Here is a 27,252-nt window from a genome sequence, read left to right as displayed (position 1 = left end):
ATAGTCTTTTGCACAGTAAAAAGGTGAAACTTTGGAAGCAGTACTTGAGGCTTTTGAGAATCATACCATTGGCACGGGGGCACTTGCTTCTTAGAGCTCTTAATGTTTCAAGAAGACAAAGTTCCTTCAAAAGGGAAAACCGGTATCTTCTCAAATCCAAAAGTTCATCTCAGAGCAAGTCTATGAAGCTACTTCTGCACGATAAAAGATTGCTTACATCACCAGATACTTTTGTACCTAAAAGGAAAAAGAGGACTACTGTAGCTGCTTGGGAAACACCAGTTGTTGGAAACGAACCTGGAATTAATGTTGCTAAGAATATTTCAAATGGAAAGTATTGCCTTGATTCTTGCTAGGACGTTGAGAACTATTGGTTAGGAGTTGCCTGTTCAAAATGACTCTGCGTTTGTCAAAGCTAAGGAAAGTAACTTTCAATCCCGTCTGCATCTTGGGTTGCTCAGTGCAGTTCTAGACAGATTTGTATACAAGATGGTCTAGGTGAGGAGCGATGAGTTTGAACATAATGGTAATTATATTGGACTATGTTGTGGAACAAATCAGAAAGAATTTCCATCAGTAGTGCACTCTGTGCAGAATAGAGATGCTTTTGCTTCCAAAGTATGTGTACATTATTGGGGAGTCCTGGATAGGCACTATCTGTATGAAACCTCTTCAAAATTATGGGAAGAATCTGCACAAGATAGGGCAAGAATCACTCAAACTCATTTTACATCTCCTCTTGAGGCTGGAGTACGTGAGGCAACATGAATTTCACAGTCAATACAAATGGAAGTTGGAGTAATGGAAGAAGAAAATTGTAAAGAGCCAAAATCAGCAGCATTCACAACTTGGAGAATTCTCAAGTTGAATCTATACTGGCACCCATTTTAACACAATTGATGCAAGAGTTATGGGGCAGCCTTAATCAAAGCAACAGGGTTTTTACAGTTACAAATATTTAGTGTGGTGAAAATGGAGAAGAGCCAGGGATTGTCATATCACTTGTTTTGAACAAAGATAGATGTATTGGTAATGATCAAAGGAAATGCAGTAGGACACATTGTGCAACACCCAAACATATGATTGCTTGAGGACAAGCAATGTCGGGAAGGGGGGATTGTAATGTCCCCTATGGATCAATTGTCCAGGAGAGGGCAAAGTTGCCTATCCAACCCCGTAGGCTATAGTCTTTGGTAAAGGGGGAATGCATTATCCAATGTTTTGGGGCAACATTGGGTAAGTTTTGGGGTAGCTGGGGCAAAAAAGCCCATATTGGGGGTTGCACATGAACCCCTCAGAATAGATTAAGGAGGAGAAAACCCCATGAGAAATTTATAAATAAAGGATAGTTGAAATCACTTTATCATCATCGATTTGGATTGGAATATCTCTAATTTTCTTCAGCCAGAGGCTTTGGCCTAAACCAAGGATTCGAGGACTGTTTTTGTACTCTAATTAGAGCCGCAAAACCGCTGAGGAAGGCAGCAAGTGAATTCTGGGCTTCAGGGCAGGGTCGCATGGCCACAGGACAGGGCCGCAGGGCCAAAGTATAAATTGGTGTTTCAGGGCACATTTTGGAAGCTGGTAGTCGTTCTTGAGGATATTTAGCACATTGTCATCACGCTTATTCAACCCCTAGGTTGTGAAGGCAACAATATCCCAATTAGCATCTCTCTGAAGACTGTAGACATCTAATAGAGAAACTTGTATGAGCTCGGATTGTGCAAGCAGGGAAACAGAAACCAAAGTAATCAGAGGTTGTTTCAGAGGTTGAAGCATTATTTCGTTGCAGGGAAAAGCAGTAAAGGAAGGGGTTGTCATAAACAATGAACAAGTCGGTGACAACACAATAGATAGTGAATTAATATTAGAGCACAATAGTATTGGATAGTACTAGTGTGACTTACAGTTTACTAAATCTTGGCATTGTAATCATAACAATATTGTGGATTATTGGTTGGAGGAATCTACTTTTTATTGCGGGATCAACCCTAATTTACTGAAGTTTGTGGAAGAGTTATAGTATTTTTAAAGATACTTTATGTTAATGCGTTGCATAGATTAATGCCCATTGTTTGAAGACTAGATGAATGTGCACTGTTGTTCATGACCTTTTTTGATTTATTGGAAACCCTAGCCAAAATAGAAACCCTAAGGGAAAGAAAATTCCCTTGGGATACTACATACACATCTCCGATTCTCCATGTACCCTTTCTTGGTCCATTGTGACCAACTAGACTGGGATCTTCCTTGTCAAACTCCAAATTGGATATTTATGCCTGAATGTTGAACATGGTTTTCACCCAAGGTTGGAAGTTTAGAGTAATGACAATGCAATAGAGTAAAGAGAAAAGATATGTGTGCACATGATTGAAATAGATAAGAGAAAAGGAACAATCATTATAACATCCGTGGAAAAATATATAATGTTGTTAAGCCCTTGTTCAATAAAGAATACATAGACATATAAATACGCAGTCAACAGAGTTATAAAATGTAATGCATAATGATATTGTATCACCCTGTGATCAAAATTCAATTCAAAATAGTGGGCATCCAACTTATGATGATGTCCTAATGATGTTTTGATAATGATAGCATTAATTCTTGATCACATCCCATAATGTAATAAAGTAATTACATTATAATGGTTCCACCAGGCATATGAATAATTAACTAAATGTCAAAGTAGGCATAAAATGCTTCATTGTGACTAACTTAGGAATATAAGAAAAAATTAGTATGATACCAAAAGCAAATGGCTTATCAAAATGGACATTCCGAAGGAAGCATGCATGATCCATTGACATTTGAAAACCTTGAAACCTTGATGCCATCTTCAAGTTGCTTATTGAAGTAAATGGTGACATAAGATTCATGGTAATCTATATTTTGATTCTGAAATTCAATCCTTTAGAAAAGGTCTCAACAAATGAAATTGATGCAACACATTTACTAAAATCTGCAAGGCATTTGCTAACAATTTTCCTGCAAATCTAGCACCCAACACTTAATTCCTAATATAGTTAACAAATCTACTGATTAATCATTAAATACACAACTAGGTTTGTTAAGGCAATAAAATTCAGCGGAAGCTAAATATAACAACCAATCTCATAAAACTACATGCATATTCTGCCTAATCAATGTTTTTCATTAATAATCCAAACTTACAAGGGCTTTCGTCTTGGAATAGTGGCCCAAGTGAAAAAATATATAATACAAAATAAACTTGACTCTGATCCAACAAATTTGCCTTAGATTGGTGGTCAATCTTTTGCAGATATGGATCTCCAACCTCCTCTCTGCACTCCCTCAAACTTAATACATTGCTTATTGAGATGTCTCTCTCAATCTTGTGCTATTGTAGTGTGTATTTTCCATCTCCCTAGCCTTGCTTTTATAACCTTACATTGAGTTAAATCCCTAACCCTAATTTCCATAGTGATTGACAATCAAGATTAGATCTCACCTTACTTGAGATCAACGATTGAGATTAAGACATATTCTCTAAAGTAATTTACTTTGCTTTTCCTAAGCTTCTTTAGCTCGATAAGCGAACATAGTAATATGTGTTTTTTTATAAGTTAGACTTGGGCTAAGTTACATTAGTGGTCTTGCTCACATTAGAGCATGTAGCTAAGGAGACTATGGGTGATTTCTGCATGCCTAGACACAAGGCCTGTACAGAGGTGCCTGCGCAAGCTACAGACATCAATACTCCCTCTTTGCGAGGAAGGTACTTCTGCCACCTGGAACTGTCTTCGATCCTAGATCTACATTCGTTGCCATGGTCTCTCCCTTTGAATTGGAAGACTTCCCTGCTGTCATCTTTGAAGACCCACTCCTTGTGAACTTGTTCCTAGAAACCTCTTGCTCCTGAACATCTTGTAAGGCCATCTCGTACCAAGAGACCTTGACAGATTGGGAGGAATTTGTTGACTACTTCTCCTCTCATGAACTTGAAGGCTTTCTCCCTATGGGCTGTTCAACCTTCGAAGCTGCTTGCTCCTTGTTCTTTGTCATGACTCTGATTCTTGTCATTGCTCGAATAGGCTTGGCCTTTTAACCTATACATGTTGCTCTCTCTAACTCTAAAGACGTGGCCATCGTCTAAGCTAGATCCCCTAGGTTTGATCAGTGCTTGTCCATCCTAGAATGCCACACCAAACCCTTTCTTCTTGATCATCAAGATTGAAAGCAAACTCCACCTGAGTTTGGACACCCATAGCACGTTTGTTCTCTTGTGGTAAGTCCTTCTAGCACTACTATGGGACTGTCTTGATCCTCTGAGACACCCACGAAACTTGATGCCAATCCCTCAATTGGTATGGCCTTCCTCGCTCCTTTTAAGGTCTGACCTCTGAAATCTTTGTTGGAAAATCCTGGTGGTACTATCCTTCGTACCTATTGTTGGTTGCTACCAACTTTGTCAGTCACTATTGGCTCATGCTTGTTGCGGCAAATCTCCTACCTAGTGACTTCTTGCTGGCCACCACATCCTACAGTTAGTTGACCATGCCCAATGCAACATTCTACCCACAACACAATCCTTCACACTGCTTTGTGGCACTACCTGTACCAGACCTTGTTGCTGTAATGTCCCCAATTGATTAATTGGCTAAGGGAGGATGGTAGTCTATCCAACCCTGTAGGATATAGTCTTGATAAAGGGGGAAGACCTAATTTCCCAATGTTTGGGGCAACATTGGGTGAATTTTGGGTCAACTAGGGCAGAAAAGCCCAAATTGGGGGTTGCATTGCCACCCCTCACATTTGAGAAACCCCATGGGGAAATCTATAAATAAAGGAAAGTTGGAGTCATTTGATCATCATCAATTTTGGATTGGAATATACCTGATTTTCTTTAGCTTGAGGCTCTGAGGGTTTAAGACCCCTTTCTCTTGTTTGGCTAGTTTTTGTGGAAGTGATCCCACCCTATCCAGTCACCCTTATTCTTGTTTTGGCACAGCCTAATTCTTGGAGCAGTTCTGGTTTGATTTGGTATAGTAAGTGTCCTCTATTTTGCTGAAGAGTGTGTTTTGAGGAAACTCCAATCCTTGGTCAAGCTAGATCAATTTGTTGCTTGTTGAAGTAACTTTGAATTTTGTTAAGGCAATAAGGGCATCTACACAAAAGGAGTTGTTCAACAACTGGGCGCAAACAACTCGATCTGGAGTAGATGACAAGGGTTTAAAGTGATTCTGAAGCAGCAAAACTCTGACCCAGTCTGAGGAAATTCTATGCCATAAGACAAAGCCGCAACATAGGGCCGCAGGGTTTGCAGAGGAAACTTGGGAATCATGGGATCTAGTTCTGTTTGGTTTAGCGACAATTTAATAGTATCTCTAGTGGAAGTGACACTAATTGTGGGACAATTTGGAGTTCTGGGTAGCGGAAATATAGTTCGGGAATCCACACTATTATAGGAGCAATAATATGGAGTTTGGCCCTCCTAGGGGTACAAAGCACCCAAAGGATAATCATTTTGAGGCAACAAACACAAGTTCAAACCTTTCTGATGCGGTAGGCTATTATTTGGCCTTCCTAGGGTTGCAGATCATTATCGGAAGACAACTGAGTTTCCACGGGAGCATCTAATCATTGCGAGTTGATGACAGACATGACCAAGACTACAATTCTGGGAACTCAATTAAATTTGTCTTAACATTCGAGCTGGTTTGCCAAATCATTGACAGTTGTAAACAATAATGCACTTGGTAAGTTGGTACAATATTAGTTGTTCACATTCCTTGTTTTTTTTTTTGGGTAGTCAACACCTTTTATTATGGATTTCAGGTGAAACATATTCATGTATTATTGCTACTACTGTTAAATGAATTGTTTATTACATAAAGGAATAATTACCATTGAATAATGAATAAGTTCTGTTGGAAATCCTAACTTGAATAGGATCCCTAGGACAAAAAATTACCGTAGGATATTACAACCGCTTCCTCTGTGACTGGCCCATCCATAGCTCGACTGCACTTTGCACCGTGCAATCTCCTTGCAGCTCTATAAGCTCTGATTTCTTGCCAGCTGAGATATTGTCGTCGACAGCCCCAACACTCCCTGTGCATATTTCTCATGTGGTGTTTGCCTTCACGCGACCACCAGTAACAATCCTCACCTGCGATACCACTGTCACAACCTTGTGTGGTTGTTTTCCTTCCCCTCTTGACATCCCATAACAACTTGACCAGACTAACCTTTGCTCATGCCATCAATTGCACCTTAGTTCTTGTGTCAACCTGGAGCTCATGCACACTACACGTTCTTGCAACCTTGTTGTTGCCTTACTCACGACCACTGTTTCCTTGCAGTTCAACTCTTGTATCCACTTGCAACCTGCTTATTATGTTTGCTAGGAACTGTCTCTTTTATTGGCTGATTTTCTGATGCCCAACCCAACCCCTTAGTGGCTACATAGTCGGATTTTCCCCGCGGCCTTGCCACCATTGATGTTGGACCCTTGCGTTAGCTATTGGTCTCTGCATGTTTGGCTTCTCTGCTTAGTCATAGTCGTTTGTATATTGTTAGCTTGGATGTTTTCTGTTGTCGTTGCCTCACCAACTTTGCTGTGTGTGTTTGTATCCTTTCCTTAGCGTAGGCGATAGGGCCTTTTCACGACTATGCGTACTTGTGGCTGCATCACAATTTTTTTTGGCAGTTGCTCACTTCACCCGTTGTTGTGACACCTTTGCACACTTGATTGGCTGACACATTGCTCATGTGGTCAGCGTGACTCTTCTGTCTTTTGCGGTTGCACTGCTGCCACCCATAGTATATGCCCTTGCAACCAAATCCACTTCTCTTCTTGTCATTGTATCTCGTAGACTTATCTCGACTCTTTTTGTTCGTTCGTCAGTGTTGTCTTCTGCAATGGTCATCCTCGGCAGTTGTCTCCTTCGTAGACCAACTTCTGACCCTTCTATCTCTGCGGTTGGTTGGTGTTGTTCGCTGATGTTTGTCTGTTGTCCCTTGTGCTCCCTTCCTTTGCTGCACAACTTCACTCAATGGTCAATCAACCCTAACCATGCCACACAATCCCTGCCATCACTGCTGCTCGTCTTTCGCCCTGTCGGCCACCCTTGACCTGAGCTTGCAATTGTTCTCGTGCAGGCGTCTTTTGCTGCGTCTAGCTAACTGGTGGTTATTGGCCACCAATTGTTAGAGCCTTTTCTCCCCCCTTTTTTTAGTATCTAAAAAAATTAGCCCCCCCTCCCTCCTGTGCTTGTACGACCACATTTTTTTTTCAAACTCCGTGTTGCCGATTTTGGCGGCCCTATTTTTTTTCCTTTGTATGATCGTGGCCAGACCCGACTTGACGATCTTTTTTTTAAACAAAACAGGTAACATTTATATTAAAAACAACTAGATACATGGCCAAAACCATTTACATATATTAGAGATATCCAAGGCTTGAAAATTTGAGATTAAGCATGAAGGCTCAATCAAAACCCTCAAGCAAGTTCCCCATGACATAAAAATTTCAGTCCTTTTCCAAGTAATTTTTTTTCAAAAAACCCCCAATATTTAAACACATTTACATTCCATTTTTCACTAATTTTATTTTGATCTAGTTTGACTTCTTGTTTTTCTATGTGAAAAACTTTTTCCTTTCTTCCCAACTTGAGTCCAACCCGCATTTTCTGCAAATTCCAGTGGATCATTCTTCGGCAAGTGTATGATAATATTCTTGAGATTTTCCTCGTTCTCCTGATCTGCCCAAGAAGTTGCATTTTCAACATTATTCCTTGTGGTTTCCGGAGGAGATCCGTTTTCCATAAGGGATTGATACTTTTCCACCAATGCTGCATTCGAGGAATCCTTACTGGCAACTAGAGGATCCACATTGGCCTACGATTTTTCCAGCTTAGATTTTGTTGTCACAGATGCGATTTCTTTGGCCGTATTTGTTTCCTTCTTGTCTTCTAGTTGTTTCTTGTTCTGAACTCTTCCTCTTTGTATATCGTATAGTGATCACCTTGTGCTCCTTCCCACCATTTGGGCCTTCGAGCATTTTTCAATCTTTGCTACATTGAGAATGTTTTGGGCAATTTTTAATTACATACCCTCTTTCATAGCATTCTCTACACCGAAATGAAATATTCTTATAGTAGAGCCTTTTAACCCAAACGTAGTTCGGAGCCGTCAAATTAATATCCGTTGGAAAACCCTTGTTGAAGTCCATCTCCACACAAATGTGGGCATAAGTAGTCTTGTAAATTTATCTGTTTCGGAACATTGATGATAAAATTTTCCCAACACATTCCCAATGGAGGAAAGCAATGTAAGATTCCAGAAATGCAAGGGAAAGATTGGAAGCCTTACCCAAACTGGGGCTATGGATATTGTGATGCTGTTACCAATCAAATGTGGGACTCCAAGGCTGCATAAAGAGACCAGGGTCCAGCACTACCCCAAAACCACAACCCAACTTCATAGATGGCCTTCTTGTCCTCTATATTAACAAAAACCATAATGAAAAAATCCCGAGCCATAGGGTAATGTTCAATTTGTTTGTCAAAAAGGGCTTCCAAGTCTTAGAGATCCATTTGTGTAGATCGGCTAGTTGCGACCAATACCCATTAATCTTGTAAACCAAGCCATTCACCGAAAAATATTTTTCTCAACAGAAAGCTTCTTGATCCATAGGAACATTGAGGAAAGGAATTTTTGAACCACTGGACGACTAGAACCAAATTTCAGCATAGAGCTGTACGAAACTGAAGAAGAGTTCGCTTGACCAACAACCATACTTGCAAAAGGAATCATATTTTTTGCCAAATCACAGGGGTTCGCCATTGAACAATTTGCAGAAAATCCACACAAACAAAGCAAAGATTGGACAGCTAGGGCGAAACCCTATCCGTTGCAAATGTTTCTAGAGCTCTTTCCGTTCTGGACACGTAGCTTGACGATCTTGCACAAACCTGGCCCCCTGTAATTTTGAGATTTGTTTTCAGAGATCTGGCTCTAATATCATGTTAATTTTCTTGCAAACCTAGCACTTGACACATAATTCCTAGCAGAGCTAACAAATCTACTGATTAAATACACAACTAGGTTCATTAACACAATAAGCTTCAGCGGAAGCTAAATATAACAACCAATCTCATATTTTTCCCAATCAAAGGTTTTCATTAATAAACCAAACTTACCTGGGCTTCCATCCTAGGATAATTGTCCAACTGAGAAAATACAAAATACAAAATAAACCTAGATCCGGTCCAATAGATTTGACCTAGATCGGTGCTTGATCTTCCCTGCAGATCTCCATCCTCTTTGCACTCCCTCGGACCCAACACACTGCTCACTGAGATACCTCTCTCAATTTTGTGTTGTTGTAGCGTGTCTTTCCCATCTCCTTAGCCTTGTTTTTATAACTTTACATTGAGCTAAATCCCTAACCCTAATCTCTAAAGTGATTGATGGCCGAGATTAGATCTTGCATCACTTAAGATCAACATTTCAGATTAAAACACATTCACTCAAGTAATTTACTTTACTCTTCCTAAGTTTCTTTAGTTCAATAAGCCAACATAATAATATGTGCTTTTTCGTAATTTAGACTTAGGCTAAGTTATGTTAGCAATCTTGCTCACACTAGAGCAAGTACCTAAGGAGAGTATGGTCGACTTATGCTCACCTAGACACAAGGCCTGTGCAGAAGTACCTGCCCGAGCTACAAACACCAACATTGTCATTTTCATACATTTAAATCCAGCAGTGGAAAACTATCATGTCAAGGATGTTACAGTCCAGCAACTTGTTTTGTTATTTCACTACTAGCTGTACAGTCTATACTATGAATGCCTACAGCAGGTCGAAACTTTTTCGATATTTAAGATAAAATGGGTTCTGTTTCCTAGCAACAGCTATTAAGTTTACAAACCAATACTTGTGGAACCAATAAAAGTTTCTTCCAACTATTACAAGGGCATTGATTTTACTCATATTTCACATTCAGAAGCCTTTTTTTTAGTTCAGTGGATAACCATTTCCTTTCTTTCACAATCAGGGCACTCCTACATTTGGTTGGACACTGAATTTGGTTGGATGCTCTATAAATAACTGTTCATTTGTGAATGGTTTAAAATATAAGTATCTTTGCATTTTGATTAAAGGGTAAATGGGCTTCTTTGGGTGGGCTGGTTTATTCAGGCACTGTTTGTTTTTGAAAATATATACTGCTACTATGCATTCATTGGTTTATTGTGATGTTCGGTGTATGGAGAATATTGAAAAGTTGGCAATTCCTTATGCAGGATCATGTTTGACACAAGTAACAGATCTTAATTTTGTTAATTGTTTTAAGTTTTCACATGTTATACTGCTATTATTGCCAGTGCAGATGTTGAGAAAATAAAAAAGCTTGTGCTGCATAGTCCTGTAATTCTGACACTAACTGAAGTGGAAGGAAACGAGTATGATGGAGTTGTACCCAACAGTGTGCAGCAATTTTGGGTATAGGTTCCATTTAATCTCCACCAGACATTTTTTTACTGTTAATGTAGTGATATATTATTATATCTAATTCTAAGTGTCTTCAAGTATCTATATTGGCTTGTGTTCAGGTTTTTGTTACATGCATTTTGCATGTAATATGGTTGAAGGATATCAGAGTCTTACTTATATTTACAATGTTGCAGATTTCATGTGATGTGCATGACAAACTACTTTACATTCTTGCCCTTCTCAAACTGGAATTGGTTCAAAAGAAAGCTTTAATCTTTGTTAATTCTATTGATACGGGTTTCAGGTTGAAACTCTTCCTTGAACAGGTGTGTCTACCATTGCCAAGTTAATTATTTAGTTTTTATTCTCTGGGATTACAGTTTGTGTACGGCATGGTAGTTTCTGCAGATAACTCTGGTGTCCTTGCAGGTTGCTTTTTTGTTTGCTTCAACTACTTGAATTGCATTAATCTGGAAGCTGTTTTTCATGTTTTAGTACTGGGAAATTGGAATCAGATTTTATGTTAGTAATCATTTTGTTTGCAATCCATTTATTTGTTGTATTTTTCTTGAACTTTCTTTATGTGTAACAAATGATTTCTGGATGATTCTACATCTGTATCAGAAGTAAACAAATATCATTTTTTCCTATTCACAATGTGTCAGTGTGCTGACATCCTTTCTTGACAAGATGTTTTAGGATTATTTTCTTTATATCTCAATAAAACATTAATCACAAGAGAGAAATGCCTTGAATGGGCATTCACTGGTGTAAATTTATTTATTCTGCTTCAGTGGTATCTTCACTAACTAAGATATCTGCTTAGCTAAGATGCAGAATATTGACCAGGCTGTACTGGAGGTGGTTTGCTGCTACTCTTGATTTTTAACAGATTTCTATGAATGTTAGTGTAGTGTTCTTCCAATTTTGTAGACACTCAAGTCCAGGAAAGGGTTCTGCATTGTTGTTTCAATCAAAGTGGAAAAAGTTGAACTCAGGAATAAATCGGCAAGGATACGAAAATTGAAAAAGTCATAAAAGTCGGGAGAAAATTGAAAAAATCGGCAAAATTAAAAAAGTATAAAAATATTCATTTTAATTTTTTTTAGCATTTAAGAAGTCTAGTGCTACATCACATATCAACAGTGAATGAAGTCCTGAATCCTGAGTCCTGACTCAGCCTCAAGAGTCAAAATATTGTTGAGGATTCCTCTCTCAACCAGGTACGACTACATCATATATCAATAGTGAATCAAGTCCTGAATCCTGAGTCCTGACTCAGTCTCAAGAGTTGAAATATCATTAAGGATTCCTCTCTCCACAAGGTCGAATAGTTAAGGATTGAGTGCAAAATGAGTTAAAAATTCTGATTTTCCCTAACTTATATGTAGCCCGGAAAAGACTCACGATTTGATCGGGATGTTATTGGGAGGTTTTCTACACTGGTTTCAATACACTTTGTCGTCGCTGAATTTGCTTATATCAACGGCTTTCCCCTCCCTCCAAAAACCTGTTTCATTGGAGGTTGGTTCACAGTTCTTGAAGATTTGTAGAGTTAGCCTTAGGAAAGCAGTCCACATTGTTGCCTTTAAAACAGATTTTGTTGCTTCTATATTTGTTGAAACAGATTTTGTTGCTTCTATATTTGTTGAAATCAGTGCTCCCTACCTAGGGTGAGATGGTGTAAGAAGTGTCATCGATTTATCAGTCTTACCTTATTTTTGTATATAGCCTTACTTGAAATTTGATATATATTTCTCCTTACCAAGGGTGCATGACGGGTTATTTTTATGATTGTCAAAAGATCTGAACATTTATGCATTCTTGAGTTTGCATAAGCCAGAGAATGTCCATTTTAGAGTTACACTTTGGATGATACATTATAAACTTGAAGGAGCAGTTTGGGGTGATATTGGTGAAGTTTGGGAAATAAAATGTACATCTTCACATAGGGTTTAATGGCTTGTGTTGCTCAGTTTCGTTTCCCTGTAATTGGCTGTGTATGGCCATATGTGCAACATAGGCACTCTTTAGGATGAGCTTTATGACATTATCACTTATGGTCTGGCATAGGACGTTAAGCCAGATGTGTACAAGATTGGAAAAAATGATTAATTTGTATTGTTTGAAGTTTCCCGATATTTTCCAGTAATTTATGATATTCCTCTAATATTGCTAATAATAATAATATAATAATAATATCTATTTTTAAGGTCACAGCCAAGTCAAACACCAAATTGGTGTATGAGACCCCCTTGTTTGTGGGACAAGGGACCCACCTCCGCGCAGCGATTTGACTGCTAAGTCTACGAAGGCATATATACTCTACCCCCTCTGGTTTTGAACCTGTGACCTCTTAGGAGGAAACACATGCTCGATTATATTCAGGATCCTCAATTATAAATTCGCCAACACAATAAATGTAACATTGGCTAAAATGCACCTACTTGTTACTATAGGTGATTACATTATACATGGTTCTTTACTCACCATACTAGCATCAATTGAGTATTGGGTGGTCATTAGTATATACTCATCATACTTTCCCTTGCATTAAGTATTATTTTCTCACAATTTTCCCACATTGTCGAGCACCAACCTAAATGAGCATGGATTTTGTATGAATGTGTTAACTATGTAACTTGGGGACATTAAGGAGAACCATAATGTACCTTGTGTGGAGCCAAATGAACCATTATCAATCACGGTGGTGATGATTGGAAGTGACTTGGGATTGTCATAGATCCTTACTCTGGTCGTTTAGTGTGGATAAGCACTTAGAGTTGTGTTGCACTTATCACGATAATATCACCAAAACCAACATCATTGATAATATCGATAGTAATAATCGCGAAAATTTCAATTTATTGTGATAATTTGGAAATCATCATGTCTCTGTCAATTTCACCTTATAACCAAGTTTTTTCTCTTTTAACCCTCATTTTTTAAAAGCTAGGGGATTGAGCTTATGAGGATATTATGACTATTTTGCAACAGGCAAACTAGTGGAAATCTGTTGTTTTCATTTCCCATGATTCATCTCATGAGATGAATACCCTAGTAGTTAATGGTAATATTAAATTCTTAAAGTAAACAGATGGAAATGAAAGATACTTAAATTTTTAACATTACCATTCACTGTTTCAGGATTTTTGGGAGTGGTTCCAATCTCATGGGATTTCATATGGCGAAAATAGAATTTTAGATCCCATTCAAAATTCAACAAATTTAATAGTTTTCAGGATTCAGGATTGACAAGATTGCAATGCTTATACTGGATTTTGTTATGTATGATGGTATGGAAGTCACATTTAATTAAGAGCACCAAGCCCTCTATGTACCTCGATGTTGGTGGCATTGATTGTTGAACTCCTCCGTCTTGACTGTAGTAAAATTGTACACTTCACTCAAGCAAAATCATTGATTAGGCATGTTAAGCTTTTTCTATCTTATTTTGATGCTTATAGGGTGGTCTTCATGAAGAGTATCCCAATATAGGAAATGATCTTGATGCTATGTATCTATTTGTTGTAGGATGATTTTTTTTGGACTCAAGAGGGCATAGGATGATTTTTTTTGGACTCAAGAGGGCATTTAGAGCCTCCATGTTGATCTATTTTTATTCAAAAATGGATTGCGCACTCGGTGCTATTTTGTTTATATGCCTCCTTGCTATATGCATGAGAAACTTTGCATATTTATGTATATAATTAGGATTTCTGTGGATGCACATGAATAATATGTTCTTTTCAAAATTTGAGTAGTTTATGTAGTTTTTGGTCGACCAATCTTTTGGTTTGGTTCTCATAACATTGCTTAGGATGCTGTGACCATTTTCCATCAAGCAAACAAGGGTAAATCCGTTGTTTTCATGGCCATGATTCATCTCATGAGATACATTTATTTTTGTTTTGATATGATTTTGTATCATTTTCTTAGGTCTTATGACTTAGGACAAATATCATATTTCAGTATTGAATTTGATGTACCACTTGACATCTTATACATATTATATATTGATTTATTTTCATATTTATGTAGCAATGTGTTTGTTTAATGTTGATGTTGCTTTAGAAATTAAAATTAAAAAAAATGATTGTTTTTGTATCTTTTTAAGTTTCTTGATAATTTTTGATATTTTCCTTGATATTGTTGATAATTTAAATTTTGGATCCCTAACGATAAATTTCTAATAATGATAAATGTAGCACTAAATAATTATGTTGATAAATGTGTTGAATGGAGAAAAAACGATGGATGCTAGGGTTTTTGCCAAGAACACAGTTTTTGTAGGAGGTACGCAGCGTGGTGTAGGTCGAGGTCCTTGGCCTAGATAGTGCAGAAGATGGGGTCGTTGTCTCTATGGCCTTTAGTTCCTTAGGCCTGGGTCACGCGGCTCTCATGGAATGACACACCGCTTTGAGGGCACGATGGGACCACAACCATGACGAGGTAAACCCTTTTTTGGTGATGGCCAGGATCCTTGGAGTTATACAATGAGAACTTGGACGTCACCATGTTGGTGGATCGAGGTTTCTTGGATGATAGTGAAGTCGCTGACGGTGGATTTATCAGCAACTTGTTGTAGATTGACCTTGGCATGCTGGTGGATTTGGGTGGAGGAGGAGAGGCAAGATCCATATTGCTACTGCATTGGGGTTTCTTCGCTAATAGTGGAGTGGTCGGTGTTGGATTTATCTGCAACTTGTTGCAGATCGGCCTCGGCTAGCTCCGCTTGGAGTATTGTTAGTGTGGGGGGCTTGCAAAAGGAAAACCCAGATGGGTTGGTGCTCGATTTCATGGTTATGGGCTTACATGCACGACTTGCCCAATCTGATTTGGGGTTTGTAATTTTGAAGCGGCTTGTCATGTGGGATCTGTCCTTCCAAAGGAATTTCCATCGCTTCTCCATCTCTGATCTGGCCAAAAGACAGGCAGAGATGGAAAAGGAAAATTTCCAGATTTTCCTAAAATATCTTAATGGTAAAACCTCCATTTTCTGGATCAGGGTCTTGGATCTGATGGAAAACTTGAAATAGAACATATGGAACAATCTTGGTATATATGCAAGTTTCAAAAGCTTGTTATTCAAAAGGAAAATTCTATAGGATTCCCTCCAGATGAAGGATTATGGTATCGCACAGAACTCCTCCATTATTTTAAATATGATGCTGCGTGGTGGAGCTCAGAGCTCCAAAAACCCCAATGGATTTGTCTCCTTCAAGGATGCAATGCAAAGGAAGGCTCACATCCTATCAAATTAGATCCAAAACCTCCCATGGCCCTACATTGTAGAACAAATGGAACAAGCACCAACCATGGAAGTTAATCTTCTAGAGGTATTTATTTATTTATTTATTTGTTTTGTTTTATTTTTATTTTTTGATCTTCAATCCAACTAGGCTGTTGTATGTAGAGTCAATGGTTTCTGGCCCAGATCTGATGCATACACCAATGGGTTTTCGCTACTTGGACCCTCGACTATGATATCTATTTATGTTCCAAAGGTTTCTTCATCGTTCAATTCAATACACAGAAAGATTTGGAGTATGTCCGAAATGAAGGGCTATGGTTTTGGGGGAGAGCTGGGCTCTTCATTACTCCATGGTTCCCCAATTTTTGATACTATAAATATGGTTGTTTCAACAATGCTAATATGGGTGAGACTACCCAATCTCCCTCTTTCTTTTTGGCACCATCAGGTCCTAGAGGATATTGGAAATGCTTTGGGAAAATTCAAAAAGATGGACCTTGATAGAACAGATTAAGATGTCTTTACTTTTTCTAGAATTTGTTTAGAGATAGACCTCAATAAAGGTCTACCTTACCGCATTCAACTGAAACATAAAATTTTTTAGTGGACCCAAGTATTAGATTACAAGAACATGGCATTCAGATGTCGAATTTGTTTTCAAACAGGACACTTGTAGAACAAATGCCCATAGGAAAAAAAGATCCTAAAAAAGAAAAAGTGATAGACCCATAAGCCACCCAGAAGGGTAATAAATTAGTAGAGATCTACGCATTAGATGAACAGAAAGAGGTAGCACACAACAAAAAGGCACGAGGGGTATAAAGAGGACTCATGTCTCTGAGAGCTTGTACCTAGACAAACAAGTCACTTTGCAGATAGATGGAGAAACACCTTAGTGTATTAGCTCGTTGGATCCAAGATGAAAAGATCTACAAGATGGGACGATGAAAAGTGACTTTTAGTGGCCGGAGAAATCAAAGAGGTAGCTTAATCATTTTCTAGGATTAAAAGTGACTTAAATAAAATAAAATAAAAAGAGTCACTTAAATACATAAAAGGGAGAAGCTTCTAGAATGAAAATAAAATAATAAAATAAAAGTGCTTCTAGAAGGTTGAAGAGAGATCCATCAAATCTTTAAAAGGTGGGGGAAAGCAAGCCTTTTGGGACATCAAGAGTTAATCATTTGTCATTTGTGAAGATTGGGGAAATTGTCTTCATAGGTTCATTGTGCCAGGGACGAAAACCCTTGGCTACCTTGGTGAGATTGGACGAAAACCCATCTCTACTAATCCCTTGGTGAATTCATTCAAAATTCGTAGGTGCGTCTATTGGTTCCAGTTACAGTTTTGGGAGGCCAGAATCAGTATTGCCACAGTTATTTTGGAGGCCATCACCTTAGTTGTTATCTAACTCGACACGCCGTTCAGTAGAAGCTGTTGATAATTTTGTATTGGCATGTAATCTTATTCTAGTAAATAAAATAAAGTTGAGTAATTTTGTATTGGCATGTAATATTATTCTAGTAAATAAAATAAAGCTAAGTTTGCTACTATTTCTCGAGTTATTTGTAATTGCAATATTTTTATCTAATTGCTGGATGAGAATAATTAGCTATGTTTTATTATTCATCTGGAATATTTTATTCATAACGAGGGTTTTGTCTCATTTAAAATTATTATCATGGATTTTTGAGTTCTATTTCCAGATTGGTTGCCATATTTCCGAAAGGAATATTATAGCTTATGTACTTGGGAGATAACATCTGAAACATACCCTCAAAATCATGTGAGATCATCACTATAGGTAAAGAAGTCGTAAAAGCATCATAGTGGACCATATTTAATGCAAAAGCCATAAGAGTGCTTCACATAAACATCATCTTCAAATGTCTTTCTAGCTTAGGGTTTGGAAACAAGTTACCATGTTTGGGTATGGGAGGGTTATCCAAAGGCCCTATTAGGTGCTTCCAACGTTAAGGGGAGGAATAGTTCCTAGGCTGACCCATAAATGAACAAGTGCATGTGAATCGTGGTATGGTGGGGGTTTACTTTAAGGAGGATGCCACCTTCTGTGTACTAGTTATGAAATAAAATCATTCTTGAGTATTTATAATGTGTTGAGAGAGTAATCGTGGGACTTGTGTTACCTCTTTCCTCGTCCTATTTGTATCACCCCTCATGTGCACCTTTTCTTTAATGATTTTATTTTTCTTGCATTGCTTGGGCTACAAGCTTGATTTATGCATTTATTACCTTTTAGGATGTAGCAATTTAACGTTTATTAAGGTCGCGAAATCAAAGTTCCTTCTATTTTGATTTTCTCATGCATTAGTTAGGAAGCGAGTGAGGGCTAATGAGAGGGGTAGAGCTCAAGCTAGGATTTTGTCCACACACTTTCTTTTATACTAGCCAATAATTTGCATTTTATCTTTATGGCTTATGGGCTTCTTTTGTTTTTGTTCTATCAATCTCCACTGGCACTCTGTTGGGTTGCTAATCAAGAATGAGGAAATCAAGAAACCAATATTGGTGATAGATATCAACCCAAAGATTGGGATATGAAATCAAGGAAAAAATTGTAAGTGATAAGTGTTGATTACCATGGGCACCCAACATTAATCAGTGCCTCGTATTTGTGCCTGTAATGAACAATGGAAAGAAAGGCCTCAAAGAAGGTCACACTAGTCTAGGAGTAGAGGATAATCACCAAGGTGAATTATGGGAATAAGAATTCAGCCGAAAGCAGTCAACCATTCAATTTACCCTGTGATTCATAGTATCATGCTCTTAAACATCAAATACAAGCACTTGATTACATAAATGGTTAATGTGCCTTATAATGTATGACACACCTTCATCTAATAAATAAGCTAGATGTCAAAAAGCATTGATCGGAGCGTAGATGGAGGTCCTTGAGGCTAGCTATCTGTAGATCACATTAGAGCTCAAGCAAGGATTTTGTCCACACACTTTTATACTAGCCAATAATTTGCATTTTACCTTTATGGCTTATGATTTTCTTTTGCTTTTGTTGCATCAATCTAAGTTATTAGGCTGCTAATCAAGAATGAGGAAATCAAGAAACCAATATTGGTGATAGATAACAATCAACCCAAAGATTGGGATATGAAACCAAGGAAAAAATTGTAAGTGATAAGTATTTTTTACCATGGGCACCCATTATTAATTAGTGCCTCCTATTTGTGCTTGTACTGGATAATGGAAAGAAAGGCCTCAAAGAAGGTCACACTAGTCTAAGAGTAGAGGATAATCACAAAGGTGAAGTATGGGAACAAGAATTCGGCCGAAAGTGGTCAATCATTCAATTTCGCTGTGATTCATACTAACATGCTCTTAAACATTAAATAAAAGCACTTGATTACATAAATGGTTAATGTGCCTTATAATGTATGACACACCTTCATTTGATAAGTAAGCTAGATGTCACAAAGCATTGACTGGAGCATAGATGGAGGTCCTTGAGGCAAACTATCTATAGATCACATAACGCTGTTGGTTGCACACTGAACAAAACGGGAGAAAGAGTTTTCTCTTGGGGATCACCCACTTGGGTGGGTAACGGGGCCTTGCCAACAATCTAATGTGTCACCTAACATAGACTTGGCCAAGTTGGCTACTAACTTGGCCAAGCTAGACTGTGTTGGATATCGATTTAATGTTTGTCCAAGTCTGATAACACTAATGTGCACCATGAATTTGCTACCAATCTGTTGGATCTTTGCCATAATTCTTGTAACACAAAGCCTTAATTATATGAAATGAACCTTGTCCATGTAAAATTGGGAAATGGAGTTTGTATGATGGATGCTTCTCGTGAATTCAAGCCATAAATATTCCTTACTGCTATCATGGGTCCATTCATTACTTCAATGTCCTTAGGAAGCCTCTTCTTTGCTTGTTCAATATCATACCATTTTAGATATAAGGCATAGGATGCGATATGAGTAGGTGTGTTAGTTTGTTCCATCACCCATTTTTAATTATTCAATAGTTGTAAATTTGGATATAGGTTGTGATCTCTTTTATCGATGATGGTTTTGATATTCTACCCTCAACGATGTCCTCTTGTTTAACTTCATTTCCATTTCTTCTTGTTAAACTCTTTTTTGTTTGAGGTGATAATGTAGCCATTAATGTTCCACCAAGCTTTTGGTATGAGGGAGATTGATTGCTGGGAGACGTACATGGGAGACATGTGAAAGCACCACCAAATTTTAGGAAATTTCAAGCGGGACGAGGAGAAATCAAGGTCCCTAGCATAGGTGTCCATGTCTCTAAAAATATAAAATAAGAATAATAATGATAAAATCCCAATAATAACAATTCATCCCATGCAAATTCATCATTGTGCAATGTAAATACTAAACAATAAAATAGTACTAAATTCAAATTTGAATGATATCAACATGATTTTGATTCAAATTCAGTAATGAAATACATTGATTCATAAACTATAAATGAAATATAAATAATAAAATATTGTAAGATTGATTTAAATTCATTGTTCTAGAATTTAATACGAAGAAAAATAGAATATACTGACAACTAAAATAGTAAATTGAATTTATGCAATTAAAAGTAGTAAAAAGTGATAATTCAAAGACTATATTTAAGGTCAATAGTACCTAGAGTCAAGACTCAAAAGTTACAACTAAAAGATAACAATGGACGATGAATGTTCAAAATAAAATGAGCATCAAAGGAGTGAAAGTGAATAAAAAGGTAAATAAAAGTGAAAGTGAAGTAGGGCTTTTTATATGATTTTTTTAAAAGCTTTTATAGGGAAAAATTTGGGGTGGGGATGCCCAAACATCTCTCATTTGTGGGGAGATGCCTAGAAGTACTCCTTTTCTTGGGGGGGGGGGGAGATGTCTGGAAGCACCCCTTTTAGAAAAATGTGTCGCTGATGATGGGGAGACATTTCCCCTTGTGTTTCGCCAAAATGGGGACATGGGAAAACATTTCCCTAGTCGCACCCTCCTCCCACCACCATCTCAGCAACATGGGAAACATGGGACCACACTCCCAACCTCGTGGGATACGTCCCCATGGAACATTGGTAACCATACCCAATATTGGAGGTTCTTCTATTTCAAATCATAATGACATTACATGCATACAAGAGAAAAGCCAATGCTAGTAATGTAAATACTAAAACAATATGCCTCAGATGGCTAAAAAGGAAAAAATTAACTTTTCTTATAACTCTGTAAGGATGAGATCGGAGAGTTCAAGTGATCTTTCAAATTTGGAAAACACTTGCAAGTTTGCTCTTTTCTCATATTTTATTTTCAATGCCTAGCAATGACAAACAATAGTAGTAGTATGTATATCAATGCAGCAAATTAACAAGGACAAGGAGTATGTCTATTTGGAAAAAATCAATGTTTAGTCACAAGGATTTGCATTCACAATCATTGTGTTTCTGCATTGTAAAGATGGATAACAATTGTAATTTAAACCTTGTTGTTGGGGAGACCCTAGAGATGTTATCTGATATTTATGTTCATGTTAATTACTTTTACTACTTGCTGTAAAAGTGTGCACTAACTGTTGAGCTATGGTAGCTCGATAGGTATTCTTCACTAGCTTGGTGCTTGTTGTAGTAGCTACAACATCCTCTAAAATTTTTGCTCGCATGCAAATTTTAGAGCCTACCTTGGATCCTGCGATTGATCATCTTTGGTCACTTATTGGTAAGCTGATGATTTCAATCTCCCCTCCTTGATCCTAAGAGTTGTCCGCGTTCTCATCTTTATGCAACATGTGTCATTTTCGGGCATAGGGGTTGTTGTTTGTCATGCAAAGGGAATGTTGTCTTGCTTCAAGGGAATTGTGTGCATATGAGTGGTTGTCATCACATAGACATGTTTCACACTCACTTCACGCACTTTTGTCACGAAGTTTGTTGCATCAAGCAAAGTATGTCTTATGCATTTTGGATGGTCTACATTATGTCACTAAGTGTCCATGTGCGTTCGCAGTCAAGTCCTATCATGTTTACATATGTTTCACTGATCTCACACTTAGCTATTTTCTCGTGAAACCTAGCCTCATCCAGCCTCCCGGTTTTGTGCGCTTTGCTTCTGCAACCATCAAACTTCCTCCCTTGCCTGCCGAAACCCCGCAACCCGCAGAGACACCAACCTCCCTTGCTTGCCGAAACCCCGCAACCTGCAGAGACCCCAACCAACACTGCTCTCCAAACTGCGCAGAGCAGTCAAGAAGCCAACACTGCTCTCCAAAAATGCACAGAGCAGTGAGGCCCCCAAACAATGCTCTCCAGAAATGCGTAGAGCAGTCTAGCTGCACTGCACTCAGAAATTGCACAGAGGTGTCGTGCCAGGACCCCCATCTCGCACCAGTGTCCCGTGCTTCAAAACTGCACAATGTTTTCCAAGCTGCCCTATCTGTCTTGCATGCAGAAACTGCGCAGACGGGCCTCCCAGGGCCTCATCTCGACAACAGTCACTGTTCGTTGAAATTGCGCAGATCTACTTCTCAGTGACTACAGGAAAAGGTGACATGCTGGAATCGCTTCCAAGGAGTTGAGGAGAAGGACCAAGGAACCAGGTAATGAAAAAGATCAGGGCCACATGCAAACTCCGTCAGATGCATGATCATCTTGAGGGTAAGTATGGTAAGTAAAGAAAACCTTTCGAAGTACACCTCTCAGTTGAGTTTGCAGGATTGCTTGTCATTGTCATATCATCTTGTCCTCAATAACATGCATGTGCGCAAACACGAAAAGTTATTTTATTTTTTTTTTCTATATGTCTTGCTTCCTTTTCACTTATTCGACCAACTGTCATCTTCGGCATGTTGATTGCTAGGTCATGCTTGCGACCTTGTTCTGGTGATGTTGAAGGTTGTGTTTGCTATGTAAGCATCTATCGCACTCACACACAATGTTGTAAGTACTATCGTGCAAGCGTCGTCGCGGTCGTCCGAACGTCTCTCACAAGTGTCGCGCTTGTTGCTCGCACCAGTCGGTCAGTCACATTGAGTGCATGTTGTCTTGATGGTTCAAGGTGTCTTGTCGTCAAGTCACATTGAGTGTGTGTTCACAAGGTCATACATGTATGAAATCACTCGTTCACCCACTTAGTCATTTTTTCGAAACCTAGTCGACCAAACCACCCTTCAACAGCCAGACCTCCGCTGAGCTGCACTACGTAGTCTCAGCCCTCAGTGATCATGTACTCCTACCCAAAATTTCACAGAGCTTGAGGCCGTCTCCCAGGCAGTCTGCTCTACGCAATCCTGGAATCGACCCAACTAACTCTCACCTAGAACAACGCAGAAGTTGCTTAGCAAGTCATCCCAAATTGCGCTGCCTGCAAGCAGATCCATCAAGCCTTCAGCTGGTCAACCAGAGAGTTTGACTTGGCAGTGAACCAGGGCCTCACTCCAAAAAATTGCGCAGAAGCTGCCAAGCATGCCTGCCTCTACTGACTGGAGAAACTGCGCAGACATGCCGGCTAGACACTCGTGCTTATCACTGCACTGTCGTAAAAGATTATGCAATTTTTCTAGCCAGTCACCCTGTCAACCGACCTGCTACTCCTCTTGAAAACTGCGCAGTTTTCATGAGCAGTGTCCCAACTGCCTAGCATCCTGCTCGGCCCAAAAATTGCGTAGGGATGTCCAGCAGGCCAGTCTCCCAGATCTGCGCAGTTTTTGTCAGCAGCCTTCGGCAGCCCGCTGCCAGCTCCCCGGAGAAATTGCGCAGTTTTCACTGCCAGTCTCCCTCTACTGCTTGCATTGTCTCCCTGAAAAAATTGCACAGATCTGCCCTCTAGTCGAGCCAGATCCCGTAGACAGTCACTGCTGATCCGGATTGCCCATCTCAACCTCCCAGTGACCTCTGCGCAATTTTCATGGACAGTGTCTGGAGCCCGCATCCTAGCTTGAAATGTGCCTTGCGCAATTTCAAAGCCTTGTCCTCTCTCCCGGTCACCTGCACCCGAAAGCGAAAGACAATGCATCATGGTAGACTAGGAGATTTCTGGATTTGATGTCATCTCATTATGAGTGATTCTAGATATAGGTACATGGATGAGACATGAGGCGACAATGAACGAGATGAATAAGGAGCGCATGCAAGGAGACTTGTTCGTGAACGGACGAACACATGGAGCATGCCAAGTACAAGCGAAGGAGAGACATGCACGTGCAACATCAAGCGAACACCAAGACCATCGAAGACTCCACACACCTTGCCATGCGCAGGTGAAGCTATGATATACCAAGAGCACATCTATCGCTCAACAACACTGCAACTCGACATGCACACCAACAGGAGCATGAACATACTAGCTCTGTCGTGTCGAGTCATGTCATGAGTCATCTCGGCCACATCACTACTGTGGGCCACACTGTTGTAATCAATGTAATGTAACGTGGAAGTCCAAGAGACCCACATGTAAATCTGAAGAGTCATGTAAAGTTGAAGAGCCATGTAAGTCAAACAGTAATGAGGGAAGTCGAAGAGTCACAAGGGCCAGGTTTACCCTGGCTATAAATACCCCTCATTTGTACATGCAAAAGACTTTTTCTCCTTGGCTCTTCCCACATATTCTTGATAGTCCATAATCTTTTCCTTTAGGAGCGAGCAGTGGCTCCAACGCCCCGCTATCGGGGTTAGTGATGTAATGGTATACGGATGTGCCTTGGAACTCTCGCTTAATTCAGAAGCCTGTTAATAGGCCAACACGTTTTCACACATGTATTGTATTCGTTTGTAAGACTATTCTTTGGGCGATTATAATGCATGTTTCTTTTACCTGTATTAAGATAGTTGAACTATGTTGGTTGTTTTAGTGCATATGCTATTGGAAATGTGTTGTATCAGTTTCTAACACTGTCTCGCCCATGTGGGCTAAGCCATCGGTCACTCGACAGATTCATTCTTGTAAACCTGTTATAACGCTTATCGCACTCGTGTGGACTATTCCGCTGGGTGTTGTACGTGCTATTTGTTCACCTTGTGTTTGTGACTATCGCATCCGTGTGAACTACTTTGCTGTAAGCTGCGCATGTCCTAATGTGTTGTGTGTCTCTAGCAGAGTTGGGACTATTCCCTTTCAACTTGAGACTCACTTCCACCCTCTCCCTCTGCAGTGAAAGAAATACGACACAAGCGACACTAAGCACTCACCAGGCATGCGAACCACTCTCACGTGCTAACAAGCAAGAGCTAAGGCACATCTTTAAGATAATGGCAATTGGGCCATTGTATCGGATGGGACTCCTACACCAAACGGTGTGGGGTCTAGTTGGAACTTCATATCTAGGAGAACCCCTGAATGTTGGTGGGTCTAGCACCATCAACATTTTTGGCACTAGAAGGAGGGTCAGATGACAAGAAACGTCCTCATAATCTGTTTTGAATCTCCGCATACTTATCATGACTAAACATAGAATTTCTCTTCCGGAGTGTATGTCTTATGGAAATGATTTTGAGATCTTGAAAGAGCTCTAGAATAACTTGTCACGTAAAACATAAGATGGTGGAGGCCAAGTAGCCTTGGTTAGACATGTGGTTGGCGTTGTAGGCTCCTGTGAAAGGCATGAAATCTTTAAAAATTACATGACCTGCACACTGTTCGCATACACGCTTCAAGGGCACCCACTACATCGGTATGCCACGCTACTCGAAAAATCCATTCTCTTTCCATCATATGATCATAGAGATAGACCGTGCTTTCAATCATTTTGACCGTAAAGCACTCAATAAAGAAATTCTGAAATTATGGAAAGCACCTGATGAATCCATTGAACAATTTTACATGCGCTTTTGTAATCTTGCATATCGATTTCTTGAAGATGAAATTGATTGGGAATTCCTCAATGGAAGATTTAACCATCTTCTTTACATCTTTGAAAATCCGCAACTCTTAGAATCATTCGAACCCCTCCCAGCATACTTCGGTGATGGAGCTGCGCAATCACCAACGAACATCGTTGCTGTCACAAGTGACTGTTTGCCTTCCCGTCATTAAACAGCTCCATCCCCGTAGAGTGATGTGGGAGAACATGCAAACACATTTGTTGAACTGTCATATCCTCCTACCCCACTTGTTCTTGATATCTGCGCAGATTTGGTTTGCAAGCCCGCTGGTTGTCATATGGACTTGTTACACCAACCTCCATCCCCGCGTTCTATTGATCCTCCAGATTGTACTGTCTTGTGTTCTTCCGTTCCGGACTCCACACTTGTTGTGAAAGAGGATCAAGTTGTCGACGAAGTTGGTATTGAGCAGCCAACCTGCGCTATCATACATGATGAGTGTGTGCGGGAATCTAAAGGAGAACCCGCTGGTGAAGGATGACTCCCTTCCATCCGTGCCTCATCCGCTCTATCTTGACATCCCTTGTGATTCTACCACTTTTGATTCTCCCTGTGAAAACTCATTTCCTGATGTTTCTACTTCCGACCATTCACAGGACACATAGGATGTCAGCCTGTCATTACATTACGAAGAGGACACATCTTCCTTTGAAAATCCATCCCATCTGTCATTTGTTATTTTTTGAAAACACATAGGGTTAACATCCTTGTTTCTCATCTACCCCTCTGCACGATTCATCAAATCATGAGGATGCCGACGAACATCCCGAACTTTCTAATCGTGGTTGCCGTGATCTTTGTACTTCTTCATTTGATCACGATGTTGATTCACTCGTTAATCTGTCTAAGCCACTAGTCTCCAATGATCTATCTATTGACGGAGTGGAAACCCCGTAGGCTATCGAGGCACTTCAGCATGGGCTAATGGTTATGTCAGGCCCTCGTTGTCTTGAAGTTGGTTCCAATTCCGATCAGAAATTTTTCGAAACACCCAAGGCTCCTCATCACTCTCTGCTTCACATTGAAGATCAACCAAACACCCAGATTCTGTTGCCTCCACTTGAATCACATGATCCCATCGCTCAAGCTTTGGAGGAATTTTACACAACGAGTGCGCTTGCAAAGAACAAGCTGTTGGTATTTCTCATGTTCGCTCATATGTCACAGTCCAAATAGTGTGTTTACCGTTTGCACGCAGTGCGTCACGACTCCCAACACCATGGTACGTCTGCAGAATGCTTGTTTTGTGCATTCACTTTTTTCTATTCTGTGGATGTTTTAGAACTCAAAGCGTGTTGGTCTTCGCTGATCTATCTTTCTTGTTTGCTGGTTTACATGCATATCTTTATTGTTAACCATGCCTTCACCAACATGGGCCAGCCAATGCGCCGGTGGCTGCATTGGAAATATCACTTTACGTGAGTAGGCCCATGCATTGTTTAGCGTAGGAGTAGGAGTAGTCTTTGCTTCTTGCTTTGCTTACTTGTTTTGCTTTCGCTTTACTTCTGCTTTTTGCTTTTGCTTTCTTCGCTTTCTTGTACTTGTAGCTTAGCCTCTCGTGAAACCATGTTTGGCTCTCAAGACAAGCTGGTCATATCTAAGAGGACTTGTACAAGTATCAATGTCTGGTTATCGGTTGTCCTCTCTCTTTATGAAGAAC

The 27,252-nt window shown here is 39.5% G+C and overlaps 1 protein-coding gene across 2 annotated transcripts in view; it reads left to right on the top strand.

Moving 5' to 3' along the window:
• Positions 1-27,252, top strand: part of LOC149158450 (P-loop containing nucleoside triphosphate hydrolases superfamily protein) — a 159,991-nt gene that overhangs the window by 37,509 nt on the left and 95,230 nt on the right. For both annotated transcript variants that reach the window (XM_089436225.1, XM_089436224.1), the window contains exons 10-11: positions 10,356-10,473; positions 10,659-10,790. In XM_089436225.1, coding sequence (XP_089292351.1) covers positions 10,356-10,473; positions 10,659-10,790 — 250 coding nt within the window. The remainder of the gene's footprint in view (positions 1-10,355; positions 10,474-10,658; positions 10,791-27,252) is intronic.

Source organism: Pinus tabuliformis, chromosome 5_2, assembly GCF_031772625.1.
Source record: "Pinus tabuliformis cultivar Carrire ecotype Pingquan chromosome 5_2, CPIR1, whole genome shotgun sequence".
Taxonomy (NCBI): Eukaryota; Viridiplantae; Streptophyta; class Pinopsida; order Pinales; family Pinaceae; genus Pinus; species Pinus tabuliformis.
Note: the sequence above shows the minus strand (reverse complement) of the source record. Positions and strands in the feature narration are given on the sequence as shown.